The sequence below is a fragment of the Mirounga angustirostris genome, unplaced genomic scaffold, assembly GCF_029215605.1.
Source record: "Mirounga angustirostris isolate CCGP_5_RB_7025 unplaced genomic scaffold, mMirAng1.0.hap1 SCAF_5, whole genome shotgun sequence".
Classification (NCBI taxonomy): domain Eukaryota; kingdom Metazoa; phylum Chordata; class Mammalia; order Carnivora; family Phocidae; genus Mirounga; species Mirounga angustirostris.
In genome coordinates this window covers 82,055,816-82,074,842 of record NW_026991713.1, presented here as the reverse complement: position 1 = coordinate 82,074,842, position 19,027 = coordinate 82,055,816, and the positions used below count along the sequence as shown (strand labels likewise).

General features: G+C 34.9%; 1 protein-coding gene across 13 annotated transcripts in view; it reads right to left on the bottom strand.

Annotated features, from left to right (window-relative positions):
- The window catches only part of SOX5 (SRY-box transcription factor 5), a 1,012,222-nt gene that overhangs the window by 300,240 nt on the left and 692,955 nt on the right, over positions 1-19,027 (bottom strand). For all 13 annotated transcript variants that reach the window (XM_045873750.3, XM_054507151.2, XM_054507149.2 and 10 more), the window contains one exon: positions 3,678-3,888. In XM_045873750.3, coding sequence (XP_045729706.1) covers positions 3,678-3,888 — 211 coding nt within the window. The remainder of the gene's footprint in view (positions 1-3,677; positions 3,889-19,027) is intronic.

Below are 19,027 nucleotides of genomic sequence, written 5' to 3'. Positions count from 1 at the left end.
TTCTCTTAGCATTTGACCACGAACATTTTCCCACTGAATAAAAGTCATTTCTAAAACATCATGAAAAAAAAAAGAATTCTGATACTGTTGTACATATACACTGGAATTGAACAATAAGTAAATGGATGGCAGATGGTCAGGTCAAGGTTACTCATAGTGGGGTGGGAATATACACATCGACAAGGAATGAGGCTGGAATGATCCATGCGGAAACAGATTACAGTTGCAGACAGTAGTAAGAACTCATGTTTAGCTGAATATATAGACAACTAGACATAGAAATATTTATAGATATGTATGTATACAGGCTAGTTCACACATATATTTCTTCGTTTTGTTAGGTAAGAGGCCCTAAAATAAATAATGCCTTACGAGCAAAGAGCACACCTTGTATCCAGATCTGGCTTTCTTTTCTTTTTTTTTTTTTTAATTTTATTTATTTATTTGACAGAGACAGAGGGAGAGATAGAGTACAAGCAGGATGAGAGGGCAGAGGGAGAAGCAGACTCCCTGCTGAGCAGGGAGCCCAATGCAGGACGCGATCCCAGGACCTGGGATCATGACCTGAGCCGAAGGCAGACGCTTAACTGATGGAGCCACCCAGGCGTCCCTCAGATCTGGCTTTCTAATACCATTCTCCACTAAAAGGAACCAGGGCTTCTTAGCCCTTCTTCTGATTCTCAAACCAGAGCATGAGATACACAACACGAGTCTGCAGCACCTTACAGTGCCAGAGAGTAAAAAGTGCTCAAGAAAAGTTACCCACCATCACTGTGGTATGTGCTATGGTGAGCGCTGTGAATTGTGTAAGACTGTTGAATCACAGACCTTTACCTCTGAAACAAATAATACATTATATGTTTAAAAAAAAAAAAAGAAGATAGTAGGAAGGGAAAAATGAAGGGGGGGGGAATCGGAGGGGGAGACGAACCATGAGAGACTGTGGACTCTGAAAAACAAACTGAGGGTTCTAGAGGAGAGGGGAGTGGGGGGATGGGTTAGCCTGGTGATGGGTATTAAAGAGGGTACGTCCTGAATGGAGCACTGGGTGTTATACGCAAACAATGAATCATGGAACACTACATCAAAGACTAATGATGTAATGTATGGTGACTAACATAACATAATAATAATAAAAAAAAAAGACACAGAAGTCAATAGAAAGAGCTTCCAGTGGCCAAAGCTGAAGCAATTTGAGCAACAAAATAAAGTAGAATTGGATTATAAGTCAAAGTATAAAATATCCATGCTGTCCATACTGATATAAATAAACGATTGAATAAATTAATAAATGATGGAGAAGAGATAAATCTCCCATGCAGAAGAATTCCAAATAAATTATGCAGAAACTCTACTCTAAAGGAGGGGGAACGTATCTCCCCACTCCTTAAACGTGGGTTGCACATAGCACCTTCCTTCCAAAGATTATGGTATGGAAACGGGGCAGGGAGTAACTTTACAGTGGAGTGCTCTGACAAATGCTGTATCAGCCAGGTGATCAAGGTCAACATCAAATTCATAAGTTATATAGAAAATATGTACCCTTGATATGATGTGACAAAAAGGTACTTTACCTCGTGATCTTCCTCCCCAAACCTACAACCCCAGGTTAGTCAAGAGAAAACCACCAGATAAATACCAATAGAGGGGCATTCTACAATACCTGAACAGTATTCCTCAAAACTTTCAAGGTTATCAGAAACAAAAACAGTGTGAGAAACTGTCACAGCCAAAGGCAACCCAAGGAGACAGACAACTAAATGGAACATGTTATCCTTGATGGCATCCTAGAACAGAAAAAGCACACTTGGGGAAGACTAATGAAATATGAATAAACTGTGGACTTTAGTTAATGATAACGTGTGATAATATAAAAGATACAAAATAATTTTAAAAGCATAAAATTAATCATGCAAAATGAACAGAATACGTAAAACAAAAGACAAGAAAGAAATGCATCATAAGGTTAAGAGTTGTTATATCAGAAAGCTACAAATTTAAGCAATTTTTACTTTCCTTTCAATTTCTATGGTTTTTTAAATGATTCTTAAATAAGAAGATAGTATTTTTAATATCAAGAAAAAAATCCAGCACATTAAAAAAATTGTCTAGGTCCTCCTCAAAACCCCATTTTTATCTCCACGTGTATGGAAATCAAAAGTCTTTGGCTGACTGGATTATCTCTAAAATTCTTTGCAACTGTAAGATCATGTGAATTACATAAATTATAAGTAAAACCCATGTCCCAGCTATGCATCTGGTAGGGACCTAGAAATATTTAATTACCATATGACTCCCAAATATACTGGTTAACATACATTTTGTGCCATATATGCTTGTAGTCTGCTAGTGTCCTAACAACAGACTAGAAATGAGCACAACCCAGTCTTACATAGCATAGATGCAGTATAATTGTGGTGTATGTCACTATTGTTTGTTTGTTTGTTTTAAATCTCCATCTGACTTTTAAATAGGAGGCATGTTCTTATGTGCAAGGTGGCATACAAACTTAGGAAGAATACAGGTTTAAGTAGGAGGTAGGAAACATCTGTAACATAAAGGGTGACTATCAGTTATGCATAAATTCTATAATGGGCATTAGTTGTTTGTTTGCTTGATTTATTTTTTTAAAGATTTTTATTTATTTATTTGAGAGAGAGAGAGAGCTCAGAGGGAGAGTGAGAGGGAGAAGCAGACTCCCTGCTGAGCAAAGAGCCCTATGCAGGGCTGGATCCCAGGACCCTGAGATCATGACCTGAGCCAAAGGCAGATGCTTCACCAACTGAGTCACCCAGGTGCCCCTGTTTCTTTGCCTTCATTTTTTTTTAATTTTATTATGTTAGTCACCATACAGTACATCATTAGTTTTTTATGTAGTGTTCCATGATTCATTGTTTTCGTATAACACCCAGTGCTCCATGCAGTACGTGCCCTCCTTAATACCCATCACTGGGTGAACCCATCCCCCCACCTCCCACCCCTTTAAAGCCCTCAGTTTGTTTCTCGGAGTCCATAGTCTCTCATGGTTCGTTTGCTTTCATTTTAACAGTATTTCATGTGCATATCACCCATAGGCTACTATCAGTAACTACTGAAGAGATTTAGAAGATGAAATCTTAAAAGAAAGGCATCCTGGAAGTTGAACAAAATGGGAACTTCAGCATGGCTAACGGAATTAGAGAATCAATAATTTTTAAATATAGAATAGGCCTAACCATATTAATTTTGGACTATACAAGAAATGGACTGAACTAAGGTAGAATATGCATTCATGTATAAATAAGGCTATATACAATTTAATCAAGTTGTAAAATGGCCTTGGGGGCAAAAACTGGAGATGAACAACTAGCCTGCAGATATCTGGGACGTAGGTGGTGCCTATTCTGGGCTCCACCGTCACATTCTATTCTTGAATCTTTAAGTTTTACTCAACCACAACTTACCCATGTGTGAAAATGAGGAAGACATCACAACAGAAATTAATGATTAAAAAATCGGGACAGACATATTGAAATGTTTCTGAAGAACAAAAAACAAAAAACCTATCCATCTTAAGCATTAGGTTTCCATTTTGTCCAATTTAGCTTTGAGTATAAGTCAAAAAACAACTATAAGTTAAAATCTGACTATTAAAATCAGGAGATGGCAAGCACTTTGTTTCCTTTTCTAGCCTTTACCTTCTGGCTCATTTTTGATGAGCTCCTCCATTTTCCTCTGCTTCAAGGTGTCAACAACATCAGCTAAGCTGCCTTTGCGCCGTTCGGGAGTTCCTAGGGCCGTGCTCGACAAGGACTCACCACTCTGCCTCCCACCTTCTTCTGCCTTCTGAGGTGAGGTAGATGAGTTGTGTGGGGCAAATGAAGACATAACTTTATTGCCATCAACTTCCTGAAAGAGAAAGCAAAGGGAAAAAAATTGTTTAAAATTCAGTGAGGTTTGGTTTTTTGTTTTGTTTTGTTTTGTTTTAAATTGCTTATGTGGCTTATTTAGCTAAAACATGAAAAAGTGAAATGTCACTCTGCAAGAGTAAGATAAATAAAGAAATTTTTTAAAAAAAGAATGCATTAACTTTACAGGCTGGCACAGAGTGAGTCAAAGATCAATTTAGAGAAGAAATAAAAATATGGGGGCTCTCTCCCATAGACTGAGAACAAATGGCAATAAACCTTATACAAAGCCTACATCGATCAGATGTAGTTTTCTGCTTTTCTTTGAAAGTCTTAGATTTTCCTATGGACATTAACTGCACCAGTCATCTGGCTTAATCTTCCTCATGATACTGTAATATTTAAACAAGTAACATTATGCACTTTACTTTTCGTTTTAAATAGCTGCCTCTTCTTGATGGTTGCTCCTAATTAAAGCAGGGTCCGGTTTTTAGTTCTCCACTTCCCTCTCATGCTTTTAAGAAAGCATCAGCCACACAGGTTATTTTGACATCAGATAGGAATATTGAAAGCTTATTTCTGCTGATGCCAAAGTTATTTCCAATTCCATTTGTTACCCCAAGCATTGTTTCTGTCAATATTCTTCCAGATTTTGTACTTTAAGCCCCACATGCCCTATAAAATAAAGTTCCTTGCAATCTTTCCCCCTTGATAATTGCATATGTGTATGAAAAGAATTTATTCTATAATTCTAAAATTTAAACACACATTTGGTGTTCTTTTGTCATTATTTTCCCCATAATTTCCTGACCAACTCTAGCCATCTAATATTTGGGGTATCTTTTGTATAAAAGGCACTAAATTGATTTTTTCAGACATCTGTGAGAGGAATGATACTGAAATTATTAAAAAAATAATTTTCTTACTTAAAGGTTTTCTTTTTATAATCTCTTACTTCTATAATCCTTTGACTTCCCACAAAGCAGATTTCTTCTTAAAAATACAATTGTATCCTAGGTGCCTGGGTGGCTCAGTCGATTAAGCACCTGCCTTTGGCTCAGGTCATGATCCCGGGGTCCTGGGATCGAATCCCGTATCAGGCACCCTGCTCAGCAGGGAGCCTGCTTCTCCCTCTGTCCCCCCCCCCCGCCCCCTCTTGTGTTCTTCCTCTCTCTCTCACAAAAAAATAAATAAAACCTTAAAAAAATAAATAAAATTGTATCCTAAGATCTTTGAGGAAGTTAGTCTCTCTGTAAGTATATTTCTTAATTCTATAGTATTAAAAGTTTCCATTAAAATACATTTGAATGTATGCACATCTAATATTCAGGATAATAGGTTATATCCCTGTTTAAACATTTCTTCTCTAAGATGTGTTAATAGGATCTCCCTGGCCCCAGAAAAGTGACGGATCACACTGATTTGATATCTAATGTTTTTAAGATTATTTCTAATATATATTTTTTTAGATTTTTATTTTTATTTATTTGAGAGAGAGAGAATGAAAGACAGAGAGCATGAGAGGGAGGAGGGTCAGAGGGAGAAGCAGACTCCCTGCCAAGCAGGGAGCCCGATGCGGGACTCGATCCCGGGACTCCAGGATCATGACCTGAGCCGAAGGCAGTCGCTCAACCAACTGAGCCACCCAGGCGCCCCTCTAATATATTTGACTAGTTTAAAAATATACTAAAAAGACTTGATGAAGCTGTCATTTTAATTTTTAAAAACAGATTAAAAATAGAGATGTCAACGCAAACATGATCATAATCTGTTCATATGATTTTTTGTTAGTGGATAATAGTGAATACAAGAACATTAGCTACAGTGCAAGTGTCAGTTTGTTGGGTGGTGCTAGGTAATGCAGAAAAAGTCAAAGTAAAACATGTGTGCAAACAGAATCTCCAAAATTATAATTCTACACCGAAAATGGTTTCCATTTCTTACAAACATTACAGAATATGCAGAAAACATTACTATGTTTTGAATGAATATTCTATAGACAATACATTCAAAGATGAATCTTAGCTTATTAGGTACTTGGATTTGGAAATCAATATGCATAATGTAATCATTACAAACCCCTGCAGGCTAAGTGAAGGTACACTTCTAGAATTATTTATTTAAAATCCATACATAAATACAAGCAAACCCATAAACACACACACATCCCTGACGAGAGCAATTACAAATCCATTCAGTAAACTAAGGAATGTTTTTATGAATGGCCCATAATACTCATTAGCTCAGTTTCATGTTCAAAACAGAATATAGCAAAACCTCTGTATTTTTTCCACAGATCTTTCTTCTCACTATTTCCAGGGTCAAAGCAGAAAAACCCAATGTTGAACATTTCTATTCTATACTCTGTTTTCACATTATATGATGACAAACTTAACAAACAAGAATTTGGCAGCTGAACTTCATTTTCCATAATTAAAAATCACACGTATCTTTCTATAGCAACTTCAGTAGAGGGAAGGACACCCAAATTGTATACAATCACATCTATTAAAAATCAGAAAATATTTCAAATCAAGTAAGATAAAATAACATCCCATCTTGTATGTCTCTAATTTTCTACACCTTGCAAAAGACAAAGACATATTTTAAAGAGTTTAACATCATTTCACAAGTATTCTAAACTCAGTTACCACACCTAGTATTAAAAATTATCACTGCAATTTCATGCACAAATATTTTATCTTATTGCTATTTCACCTGTCTGATTACATTTCAGCCTCTAGCACTGTTAATCCCTTTAACAGTTTTATGTAGTTAACAGATATTTCAGTGTGGGACATCATTGTTCATTTGCATGGTGAAGAGCTTGTTAAAGAACTCTGGCACAGTCTTCAGTGAAGAAAGTCCTATAGTTTTCAGTTTCTTCCCTGGGATTGCATTTACCATGTCTAAAATAATGACTGCATTTTCTTCTTCACCTTGCTGGTAGGTGAACATCCAGAGAATCTACTAACAGAAGTATTGGTGGTCCAAGCCAGCAAAATATATTTCATCAAGTTTTGTGAATGCTAAAGGAAAGCTTCAGTATTTTGCCATAGAGCTCTCACAACTATGATATTTGATTTCTAAGGTCTAATGATAAAAGAGGGTCCTAAATTTTTAGAACAAAGTTGGTAATCTTCCTTTGTTACACTTGAAAAAGCTTTACTTAATCCTGCCCCCCTTTGTCACTTTTGCAACCTTAAGACAAAGGAAGGGATCTGCCTAGTGTATCTATCTTTATTTAAGTAACTTTTTAAAAAATGCATTCTTAAACTGGGAGAAGCCACTCTGAAAACAGTATGCAGTTTCCTCAAAAAGTTAAAAATAGAACTACCCTATGACTCAGCAATTGCACTACCAAGTATTTACCCAAAGGATACAAAAAATACTGAGTCAACTTGGCACATGTTTACAGCAGCATTATCAACAATGGCCAAACTATGGAACTATGGAAAGAGCCCAAATGTCCATCAACTAATGAATGGATAAAAAAGATGTGGTAGATGTATACAATGGAATATTACTTAGTCATCAAAAAGAATGAAATCTTGCCATTTGCAATGAAGTGGATGGAGCTAGAGTATATTATGCTAAGCAAAATAAGTCAGTCTCAGAAAGACAAATACCATATGATTTCACTGATATGTGGAATTTAAGAAATGAAATAGATGAACATGGTGGAAAAAAAAGAGAAAGGCAAACAAATTCTCTACTATAGAGAACAAACTAAGGGTTGCTGAGGGGAGGTGGGGGGGATGGGTTAAATAGGTGATGGGTATTAGGAGTGCACTTGTGATAAACAGTGTTATATATAAATGATGAATCATTAAATTCTACTCCTGAAACTACTATTACACTATATGTTAACTAACTAGAATTTAAATAAAAAATTGAAACAAAAAAATGCATTCTTGTTAATTCGTTCTAAATATAGCACTTGGCTATGAACACTTTGAAAGACATATTTCAACATTAATATTCAAATTTTAGTTTAGATAATGTGGTGATTAAGAAGAATTAATTCATTTGAAAAAAGAGGTTATATGTGACTCAACCAGATATATATTCATTGTCCAAATGACATTTTATCCTTGACTTCTGGCCTCAAGAAATACATTACCATATTTGCTTTTCAGGCCTATAAACTCAAGTTAAATTAATACAGGGTAGCAAGAACATTACATTTAATAGTCTGTCTATCCAACTATAATTGGTAAGAATAATAGCCAATATTTACTGAATATTTACTTTGTGTCAGGCACTGTTTAAAGTGTGTTATATGCATTAATTCAGTTAATTCTCCTGGCAAGCCTAATTATGATTTGCACTTCGTAGCTGGAGAAACTGAGGGACATGGAGTGAAGTAAATGCCTGAGATTGTATGATTAATAAAAGATAGAGTAGATAATCAACCGCAACCTGTTGGGCACCAGAGCCCTCAACCATAGTGCTAATACCACCTCTCTTTAAAAAACAACAACAACAGGGGATGCCTGGGTGTCTCAGTTGTTAAGAGTCTGCCTTCTGCTCAGGTCATGATCCCAGGGTCCTGGGATCGAGACCTGTATCAGGCTCCCCACTAAGCAGGGAGTCTGCTTTTCCCTCTCCCTCTGCCTCTCCCCCCGCTTGTGGTCTCTCTCTCTCTCTCTCTCAAATAAATAAATAAAATCTTTAACAACAACAACAAATACCTAAGTATGTCAATGTTATAGGTGAACAAGATACACTATCATCTGCTTAATAATTATGAAAATGAGAGGGTTTTGCCCCAATATGTCCAACTCCTATAAGTGCATTGAAATGAACTAATCCAACTATATTCTAGACTTATACAGCTGTCTCCGTCTAAATATCCACTGGTGGGGCCCCTGGGTGGCTCAGTTGTTTAAGCGCTGCCTTCAACTCAGGTCATGATCCCAGGGTCCTGGGATTGAGCCCTGCATCGGGCTCCCTGCTCGTCAGGGAGCTTGCTTCTCTCTCCCCCTCTGCCTGCCACTCCCCCCACTTGTGCGCTCTCTCTTTGTCAAATAAATAAATAAACTCATAAATAAAGTCATAAATAAATATCCACTGGTTTATGCCATATTCAAAGTAAAAAACCTTAAAATTTAAATATTTAAACCAAACATACAGATTTGATCTCTAAGTGACTATTCAAAATCATGATGCTCAGTCATTTATGACTTTTTAACCTATCTTTTTTTATTTTAAAGATTTTATTTTTAAGCAATCTCAAGCCCACGACCCAGGTTGCACATCACACATTCCACTGACTGAGTCAGCCAGGTGCTCCTTCATCTATCTTTATAAAATGTGTGGGCATGTCTAGCATCCTTTCTAATACAACAAAGTTTTGAACTTAGAAAAAAAAAAAGCAGTGCAGTGCAGAAAGTTTGGACTATCTTTAACTAGATTCTCATTAATGCAAGTTCATGAATTTTGGTATTGCACAGAGGTAGAATATAATGAACTACAGATACATACAGAAAATGCTTTAGTGCTGAACAAGTTTTAACATGATCATGTTCTTCTAATAATGCATTGTTAATAATCTAATAAATATCAACAGGGGAAGGCAAAACAAAGTTTGAAAAGTATCTTGAAAGCCATATTATTTGGCTGAAATGGGTAAAAGGTGGGCAGATATCCAGTTATAAAATAATTAAGTCTTGAATAGGTAATGTGCAGCATGGTGACTACAGTTAATAATACTGTTTGTGCATCTGAAAGTTGCTAGGAAAGTAGATCTAGAAAGTTCTCATCACAAGCAAAAAATTAGTTTTGTCACTACGTGTGGTGATGGATGTTGGCAAGACTAACTGTGATCATTTCACATTATATATAAATATTGAAACATTACATTGTACAACTGAAACTAATAAGATGTTATATGTCATATCTCAATTCAAAAAAGCTGTATTATTTGGTCATTCCTTAAATTCTTTAAAAAACAGGTAAAAATATATGGTATCACAAATGTTGCTTTTGAAACTAAATTGCACTACATGTCACCTACTCTGTCAAGTTAGGAGATGCCAAATTTCATTTAGTACTAGAAAACAATACATGATGATTGTGTAAAAACTCAATTATTTTTAAAGTTTTATTGGTATGGTAATCTTTCATAAAAGTTCTGCATGATACCCTAAACCAGGAATCCTTTTGGATTCAAGATCCTTTGATAGCTATAGATGCCTCCCAAACAGATACGCACAAACATACGGGCAGACACGCACCCATGCAAAAGGGCACACACAATTACACATACAGTTTTACAGAGTTAATTTTCTACCTTCATAGTTCCAACTGTGAACTTCCTCCATGAAATCCCCTAGGAACTCTTTTTTTTTTTTTAAGATTTTATTTATTTATTTGAGAGACAGTGAAAGCAAGAGAGGTCACAGAGGGAGAAATAGTCTCACCGCTGAGTGGAACTCAATCCCAGGACCCTGAGATCATGACCTGAGCTGAAGGCAGACGCTTAACCAACTGAGCCACCCAGGCACCCCTCCCCTAGGAACTCGTATAAACCATAGATTCTAGGTTAAGAAGCTCTGACCGAACTGCATATCTTCCCAGAATTGTACTATAAACTCATCAATATATACAATTGGATGATTTTTAAGATGACCAGTTAATACTTGCAAAAAAGAGTCTCAAGCTATAGATTTCATTGATGCTTTATTCAGATAAACTTAGCTAAAGGTATATATGTTAATAAATTAAACTTTTACTGTTCCTACAATAAGCATGTAGCAAGAAATTAGTATTTTAATTATACTTTAAAAAATAATAAGCACGTTGAGGAAGAGAATGCATTACTGATGGCAATCACTGTCTTCTTACTCAGTAATCACCTTGTGATAATGTATACATAAATTTGAAATGGAAAGCAGAACAAATTGCTAACTTTTATAAATGAATATTTTTAAAAAGCATATCAGTTCAATTTTCAACTATGAATTTTCCTAAAACAGAATGTAAACGTATGAAGGTTTCACTGAGGCAAAATCAACCCTTAAAAAAGCTCAATAGAGAACACGAAGAGTCTTTCTTTGGTTAATATGATCAAATTCAGTATTCTGGGAACAGGATATGGTCAGTTCCCAAGATCTATAAAACAAAAGTAAGCACTTACAGAGAGATCTCTGAAGGCTGTCTGTGATACCTGTGATTACTGCTGGTGTAAAAGCTATCCAATTTAAAATCTTTTCTAAACTTTTGCTTAAAAAAAAAAAAAGTGGCCTGATGTATACTTAAGTCCAGGTGTTCACAAAATGAAAACTGACAGAGGCAACTTCTGTTTGGGCTATTTTCATAGTTACCTACAGAGACAGAGCTTATCAGAACTTCTCACCTTTCTATACTAGAAAAAGTCACTGATAATACCTTTGTAAAATGCACTGAATTTAATAAGATCAACTATTCTTAATGTTTAAGTAAGTACAAGATAGTAGACTAATTGAGATTCCAGATATTAGATGAGTAGTTCATAAATCTATCCAGTGACCAGCAAGCTATATATATATATGTTTTTTTTAAGCTTCCCTAGGGAGTTGTGACCATAAGATGCTAGTCTTGTAAGAAGCCAAAGTCAGTTTTTAAGGAATGCTTATATTTTATACATTTCAACATTTTATGAGATATTGAAATTCCCTGAAAATTATTACTCTTAAACCTTAAAATCATTAAATCATCACAATTTTAAAAATAGGTAGAAATTCTAAATTACTCAAATAGGTATTAGCATCTTTTTGCTCTATAATCTATGGAAAGTTCTATACTCCATGTCCTGCCTTGTTCTAATTTTTAAAGAATACTGCAGAAACCTTAGAAGTTCATCTGTCTCTGTAATGCAGACACAACCCACTCTTGGGGCTGATCTAATATTTTAAATAGTGACAGGCCTCATCAAGTTTAGGTGAAAGATTATTATTTTATAAAAATGGCTCCATTGTATTTCAAATATAGGATCTAGTCCATATTTCAAAGATTTTTTATGTATTTTGGACAGTGCAAATAGAAGTGAAAGCTGTTTGATGTTTCTTCAAAGCCTAAAAATATGGAATCTTTTCCTATTCCTTGTGCAATAGGATGGAAATTCAACAAAAGTCTAACTTGGTTTGCCTTTTTTTTGCCAAGCACAGGGAGATGAAATGTTAGCTTAGGCTCATATTTAATTATTGATCAGAAAACTAAATAAACTTTTAAAAGCACATTTTATCTTAAAATGCATTCACCTGGGACTCGACAATACAAGACAGGTGATTTATATAAATATGATTCTCAAATGGTGGTCTGTGAGCCAATATCACAGGGATCACCTGAGAATACATTTTTCTCGGGCCTCACCCTAGACTTTCTGAATCAGAAACTGAGAGGGGGAAGTCCAGCGATGTGATTTAACAAGGCTTCAAGGGGAGACTGATACTCAGTAAGTTTGTGAACTATTGGTATAGGAAAAACTAAGAATTAGAGAGGCATAGAGGGAGATGATGAAAACCCGCAGTGGTGAAGAGAGTCATCACAAAAGTGATGGAACTTAATGAATTTGAGAAGAGAGCTGAAAGGTAACATATTGCAGGGGAGGCGGGGCAGCAGGTAGGGATGGAAGGAAGGGAGAAGAGTCAGCAAACATGCAGGTGTAAGAATGACCAATACATTTTTTGGGGGAAATGATGTTGACTTACTTTTTCAACAGTCATTTTGGCACATGTTGAAACAGCTTATGTTTGCTGATTTCCTACTAACTATATGGACTAGAAAATCCGAGATTTATGTCAAAATTGCATTGTGGAAATAAATTGTTTTAAGAAATGTACTAGAAAATGTGGTTTGAATTTATTGATAGTTAAGTCTGATTTATAATATAAAAATAACAAAATAATAGTTGATTTCCTTTGTTGTTTTTTTTAAACCAATATTATATTTCCCATCTCATTTAATTCCAGTGAGTAAAACCGAAATTTAAGGGCAAATTTTCTGATTCAGTAAGAGGCTGTACAAATAGGAAAAACAGATTTGGAAAATATCTTCATTTGCATCTGGATGTTACATGGGCAGAAGTGTTTAATGGTTGTTTTTAAAATACTCCTTCAGAATCACATTTACCAAGAATCTCAGAAATGCTGCGTTCAAGAATAAACTGTATGTTTTCATGTGCTCTCAAACCACTTAATAAGCAAAAGTGGCATTTAGAGAATTCTAATACATTAACTAATAGAACCTGTAAAAACAAAGAACATTTTGTGCTGTGACAGCCTCATTATCTTCCTGATGATGATTTCTGTGCTGTGTCTTACTTGTGTTTAAACAATCCAGCAAGTACACTTTAAGACATTTGATGATCTCTTCCCTGAGGGCTCAAAGGTCAACCATAAGATGTTTCTAAATAAGAATTAGGCTACACATCAAAACACTTCCATTTAACACTAGAATTGTGAATCATATAATAAGATTTTAAGAGATAAAGAAAAAAACATTTATTGTAACTAGCCACTAATTATGTATAATAATTCATCTATCATTTTCCTAAGAAGGCTTCAGAACATCCTTACAATAGTTGTTAATAAACTTGACTAAATGCCTATTCACTCCAAGTCTGAAGGAAGAAATGAAATGTGAGGAATCTTCAAATTGTGATCTGTTTAGGAAATGACTCCTTTTATCCCACAGAGCAATGAAACAATTTCTTACACAGAGCAGAGATCGGTAAAATTAATAAGCTAAGTGTTTGCCAGCATCATTTATAATTGGGAACTGACTACATATTCAGTGGGTAAGTGAAATAAATTGTGATCCTCCATGCAGTAAAATATGATGTCAGCAAAGCCGTAGAAAGCAGTGGTTAAGCAAAATTTGGGTTCAAATTCAGGCTTTGTCATTTACTAACTATACAACCTTGGGCAAGTTATCTAAACTCTCTAAACCTGTTTCCAAATCTATAAAAGGGGATAATAAATGATAAGTAATTTGTATGTGCTAATATATAGTATCATTGATCTCTAGAATTTAACAGTAATGAAAATACTAAAAATTAAATATTTCATTCACTCAATTTTCTCTTTCATGTAATAAAAATGTTTTATATGCTAACTTGTGAGGCAGTTAATGATGTTAGCATCTAAGCACAGAGAATCAAGCCAAATAGCTTTGGTTCAAATCCTGGTTCCACCATTAACTAGCTATGTGACCCTTGCTAAATTATTTAATCTTTCTGTTCATTGGTTTCCTCATCTATAAAATGGGGACTATACTATTATCTACCTCAGTGAGTCGTTAGTGGATTACAAGTTACAAAATAATGAGTTACAGGAATTGGGAGACTACATGAGTTAATACATGTATTACAAACTATAAAACTCATAAAAATAGGAACTGGGTCATGGCAAGAGCTATATAAGTATTTGTTAAAATAAGTATGCTCCAGGCATTATATTAGGATATAATCATGGACAAAACACAGATTATATGAAAATAAATATAGAAAAAGCCAGTCCCTTTACTAAGATAGCGAGGAAGACATTAACAAGAGACAAACCCCTTTCCACACCTACCCACCAAAACAACAACAACAAAAACCCCAAAACAACATATTTGCACATTCAAGTAATTTCATAGTTCTTTGTACTAAAATCAAACCGCATTCATGGAATCAATTCTTTAAAGATTAAACTTTTTTAAGGTGGCCCATTTTTAAAGATAAGCTAATACAAACCTTATTTTAAGGAAAAAAAAAAGTAGTCCACAAAATGTCACGTGCCATTAGCACGCTTTTATCTCTGTTGCATACTCAATTTTCAAATTTCACAGTTTCATGATTCTCTACAAAGTGATAACTCAGGGAAATGATCAAAGAAAGAATGTTCAATTACTCCTCATTACGAAATAAAACTTTTTAAAGTCAAAGTCTGAAAAGAATTAGAGTAATGAATTATTTTTCATAAATACATGATACCAATTACTTATTATGCCACATTTCTACTTTTCTTTCATATTTCTCTTTCTTCTTGTAAAATAGACATACAAGATTTTTCTTTCTTTTTTTTTTTTTTTAAAGATTTTATTTATTTATTTGACAGAGAGAGACACAGCGAGAGAGGGAACACAAGCAGGGGGAGTGGGAGAGGGAGAAGCAGGCTTCCCGCGGAGCAGGGAGCCCGATGCGGGGCTCGATCCCAGGACCCTGGGATCATGACCTGAGCCGAAGGCAGATGCTTAACAACTGAGCCACCCAGGCGCCCCTCAAGATTTTTCTTTCTTCATGAGAACATTAGCACTATCAGATTCTCCTGCAAACAAATCATTAGGTTCCTTTACACTATAAATACAAAACAGCAACAAAGGTAATATGAGGAAGGATAGATTAGGAGCTAACTCCATTTTTGCTAGTTTCCCTCCTCTATACTCTAGTACATCTTTTTTTTTTTTTCTTGAATATAATCCCTCACTAGTACATCTCCTCACTAGATCAGGCTGATTTCATAGCCCTATGTCTGTTAATTCCATCATGTCATTAGACTAATCCCATCTTCCTATTAAAAAAAAAAAGCAAAGGCCTATTTTTCTATACTAATTAAGACTCTCAATAAAGCTCTATGTTTACAGCAAAAGTAACTCTTTTCTTTGAAAGGGACCTTTAACATGAGTTGACCTTAAGCAGTGATTTGAGATAAAAGAAGCACAAGCTTCAGTTCTCATTCCGAAATAAAGATAAGTCATTAAGCAGTCTACATACTCATAAAATTTCCTAGCTAGCCAAACTATTTATTCATAGTATAAACAGAATTTCCTGAGCCTGTTTTAGTGGGCATATAAAGACCATCTTGTAGCGCACACAATCACCGAGATACTGGCATTCTTTACGTAAAACTGGGTTCTCTGCAAAGATTATTTTCACACAGTTTATATGAGTAATGCTATATATAAATTTTGTCATTTTAGTCTTATAGATGTGAAGACTTTTAAAAATATTTCTAAACTATTAGGCTGATTCCTGACCAAATACACAAAATCTGTTGCAATTCACTAATGTTTTCAGTAAAAATACAGCTACCACTCCTAGAGTTCTTAAAGACACTGTTCCAAAAGTTTTATGGACACATCTTTTACAATTCTCAGAGAAATTCCACGAAGACTGTAATTCCTATTTAACAGATGAGAATATTAAGCTCCTATGAGTAATTCACCCAACGTAAGAGTAGGAAATGGTAAATTGAAGAATTAAGACCAAGATTGTGTAACTTTAAGATCCATGCTGGTCATCATTAAGTTACACTGCCTTCCTCAACTGATTCAGGTGATGTAAGAGATGACACAGGTATGAAAAAATAAAGCTGGTTTTCTTTCCTCAAAGAGTTTAAAATTAAATTTAAGAGGCATTTAAATCACAAAAAACAACCAGTAATTATAACTAAATTGTATAGTAGCAAATTATCCATGCAGGAGAACTTCAAAGAAGAGAGAATCCTGAAAATCAAAAGAAGGTGGAAACTTCTTCATCATAGCATTAGTACACGGCTTTGGGATCACTTATTTAATTTTCTTTCTATACCCCAAAGGCAGAAAATATGTCTGATTATTCACCATGTACCCCAACTCTATTATTTGTGTCTAATAAATATATATTGAGTTAATTACTCAATTTATTAAATCTTTATATCTTTATAGATAGTCTTTTGGTCTAAGCCTACAAAAGTAGGTAGGTAGGAAAAGATAGAGGTGTCATCCAGAAGGCATCATCATTTCATGAAAGATTATGAAAGTCAAATAGAATTGTTTACATTTGACCTGATAGGCAATGGGGAACTATTCACGATTCCATACTGGATGATTCTCTTAAAGTAGGTTGTTAGGAAGATTAGCAGTGGTGTGGAGAATGAATTGGGTAGAAGAGAAAGTGAAGATCTCCACTGAATAGGAAACCATTACCATGCCACATATGTGGAGATAAAAAGCTTTCCATTAGACTGTAGCCATGAAAGTTGAAAGGAACCATCAACTCCCAGAAGCAATTTTGAAGCAAGTTATGATAGGATTAGATAACTTGAAAATAGGGAGTAAACAGTCAGAGATAAACATAGTTCTTGTTTGGGAGGTTGAAATAATGATTATGATCTAGACAAAAACAGAATGGATAGCCAATAGATGATTATTAAAATAGAATCAATATATCTAAAAAAATTAATAAATCTGCCTAACTAAATTAGTCTATAACTTGAGTGTTAGTCTTAACTTCTAGCTCCAGCACTGTAAATAACAGATGCCATACACTCTCCCTCAGGATTCAAATGATTAGTTTATTGTTTGAGATCTTTAAATTTGCATGTGGAATATTCAAATATAGATGAGCCTCAAAATACACAAAGCAGATAAAGAAATAAAGATTGTAAAATAATGACTTATGAACCATTTGTTTCCAGCGAATGGTTAAATCCATTTTAGTAAATTAGCCCTCAGAAAGTGTCTTCCGAGAGAGAGAAGAGCAAATGGCCAACCCCTCTTTACATATGTCTAAAGATGACAGTTCTAAGTGGGTATCATCTTCTCTTACAGTGACTCGGGTTTACCATGTAAATTTTTGAAACTTTATAGTTATTTATAATTAGAATTTGAAGGTGATGAAAGATGTTTTGTAAAGAAAAATCCATACATGGAAATAACAATGAATGCTTATAGAACACGCAAAACGGAGAACCTGGAAAATGAGAAGATTCTAGAAAAAAATTGCCAGAATAAAGGATTTGGGGTATTCTAGGAAGTAAGGCTAAAGGATAACACTATAAAAATAAAGGAGAACAATAGAAACTGACGCATCTTTCCCTTATTTATAATGAATAGGCTTTTAAATATTGAGTTTTTAGTGCTGTATGCTCAACCCTAAAACTCTATAGCCATATAGATGTTAGAGTCAGAATGGGGGGAAAACAAAAATGAAAATTATCACCATCAAAAAAGTTCTGCAGAAACCTCCTGCCCTGAGTGCTTTATTGAGTTGTGATCTCAGGTGTAAATAAGAGGTGATGGTGGTTTTCCCCATTAATAAATTACTGTCAAGGGAATTCATTGGGATGTATGTATAAAAAATGAAACTGTATTTAGGTTATACTAAATCCTACGGAGAATAGAGAGGAGATGCAATATTTGGATTTGGGGCAGATGCACTCTCTTCCACAATTCTATTTGAGCTCCTGACTTCAGAGCAATATCCTTGGATATTGCTCATATCTCAAAGTGATTCTGGCTTGGTGCTCAATAACCCATAAAAACGCCAATCCAAAATAAAGGCATGTATTCTTTATATACCCCACAGAAAGAGAATATAAACTTTGTGTTACAAATTGTAGCTACATTGTTTGACTAATGAAGCTCAAGTTAAATAGTCATTCTCTTTAAGTCTGAATATACTTATACTAAGTATACTTATACTCAGTATTATAGGAAGACTGAGTCTCAGGATGGGAACCAAACAGGTATTGCTACGCTTACCAGCTCTGAGATGGTACAGACGCAGAGGTTTCTTACAAAAGTCCTTTGCTATCCATTCCTTATACTTAGTGACATCAAAAAGAGAAAATATGATTTAAAAACTCCTACTGAGCATCCAGAGACCTTGAACATAGACAAGGGATGAACACAAAGAATATTTGGTTACGAGAATCACACTTCATCTCTTTAATTTTTTATGGTACATTTTTGGTGTTTCCATTATTTTTCTTCTATTCCCTTGGTTCTAACAGAAGTATACACATACATGTATATATTTCATTAAGGGGAAATAAAAGGGTTGTCTTTAGTTAAGATGTTTCCATTCACAGAGACTACACATTTAAAAAATAAATTGCCTGAATAAATTCAATTATCTAGAGAAGCAAAGGAAATCACATGCAAATGACATTATATGCAGAGGCCATTCCGACAGCTTCATGTTTATTTTTATTGTTTCAGTCAGTGGAAGGGAGAAGCTGTCAAAAATGTAACATCTCTTCCTTTTTAAAGGTCCAATGTCTCTGGTACTGAAAACTTCATGAGCAATAATATCAGGAGAAGAAATCTGTCTACTACGGAAAATAGAAGGTTCAGACTGCCTCCAACTTAATGCCAGCACACCAGCGGGACCCCTACCCACCCTGGGTATA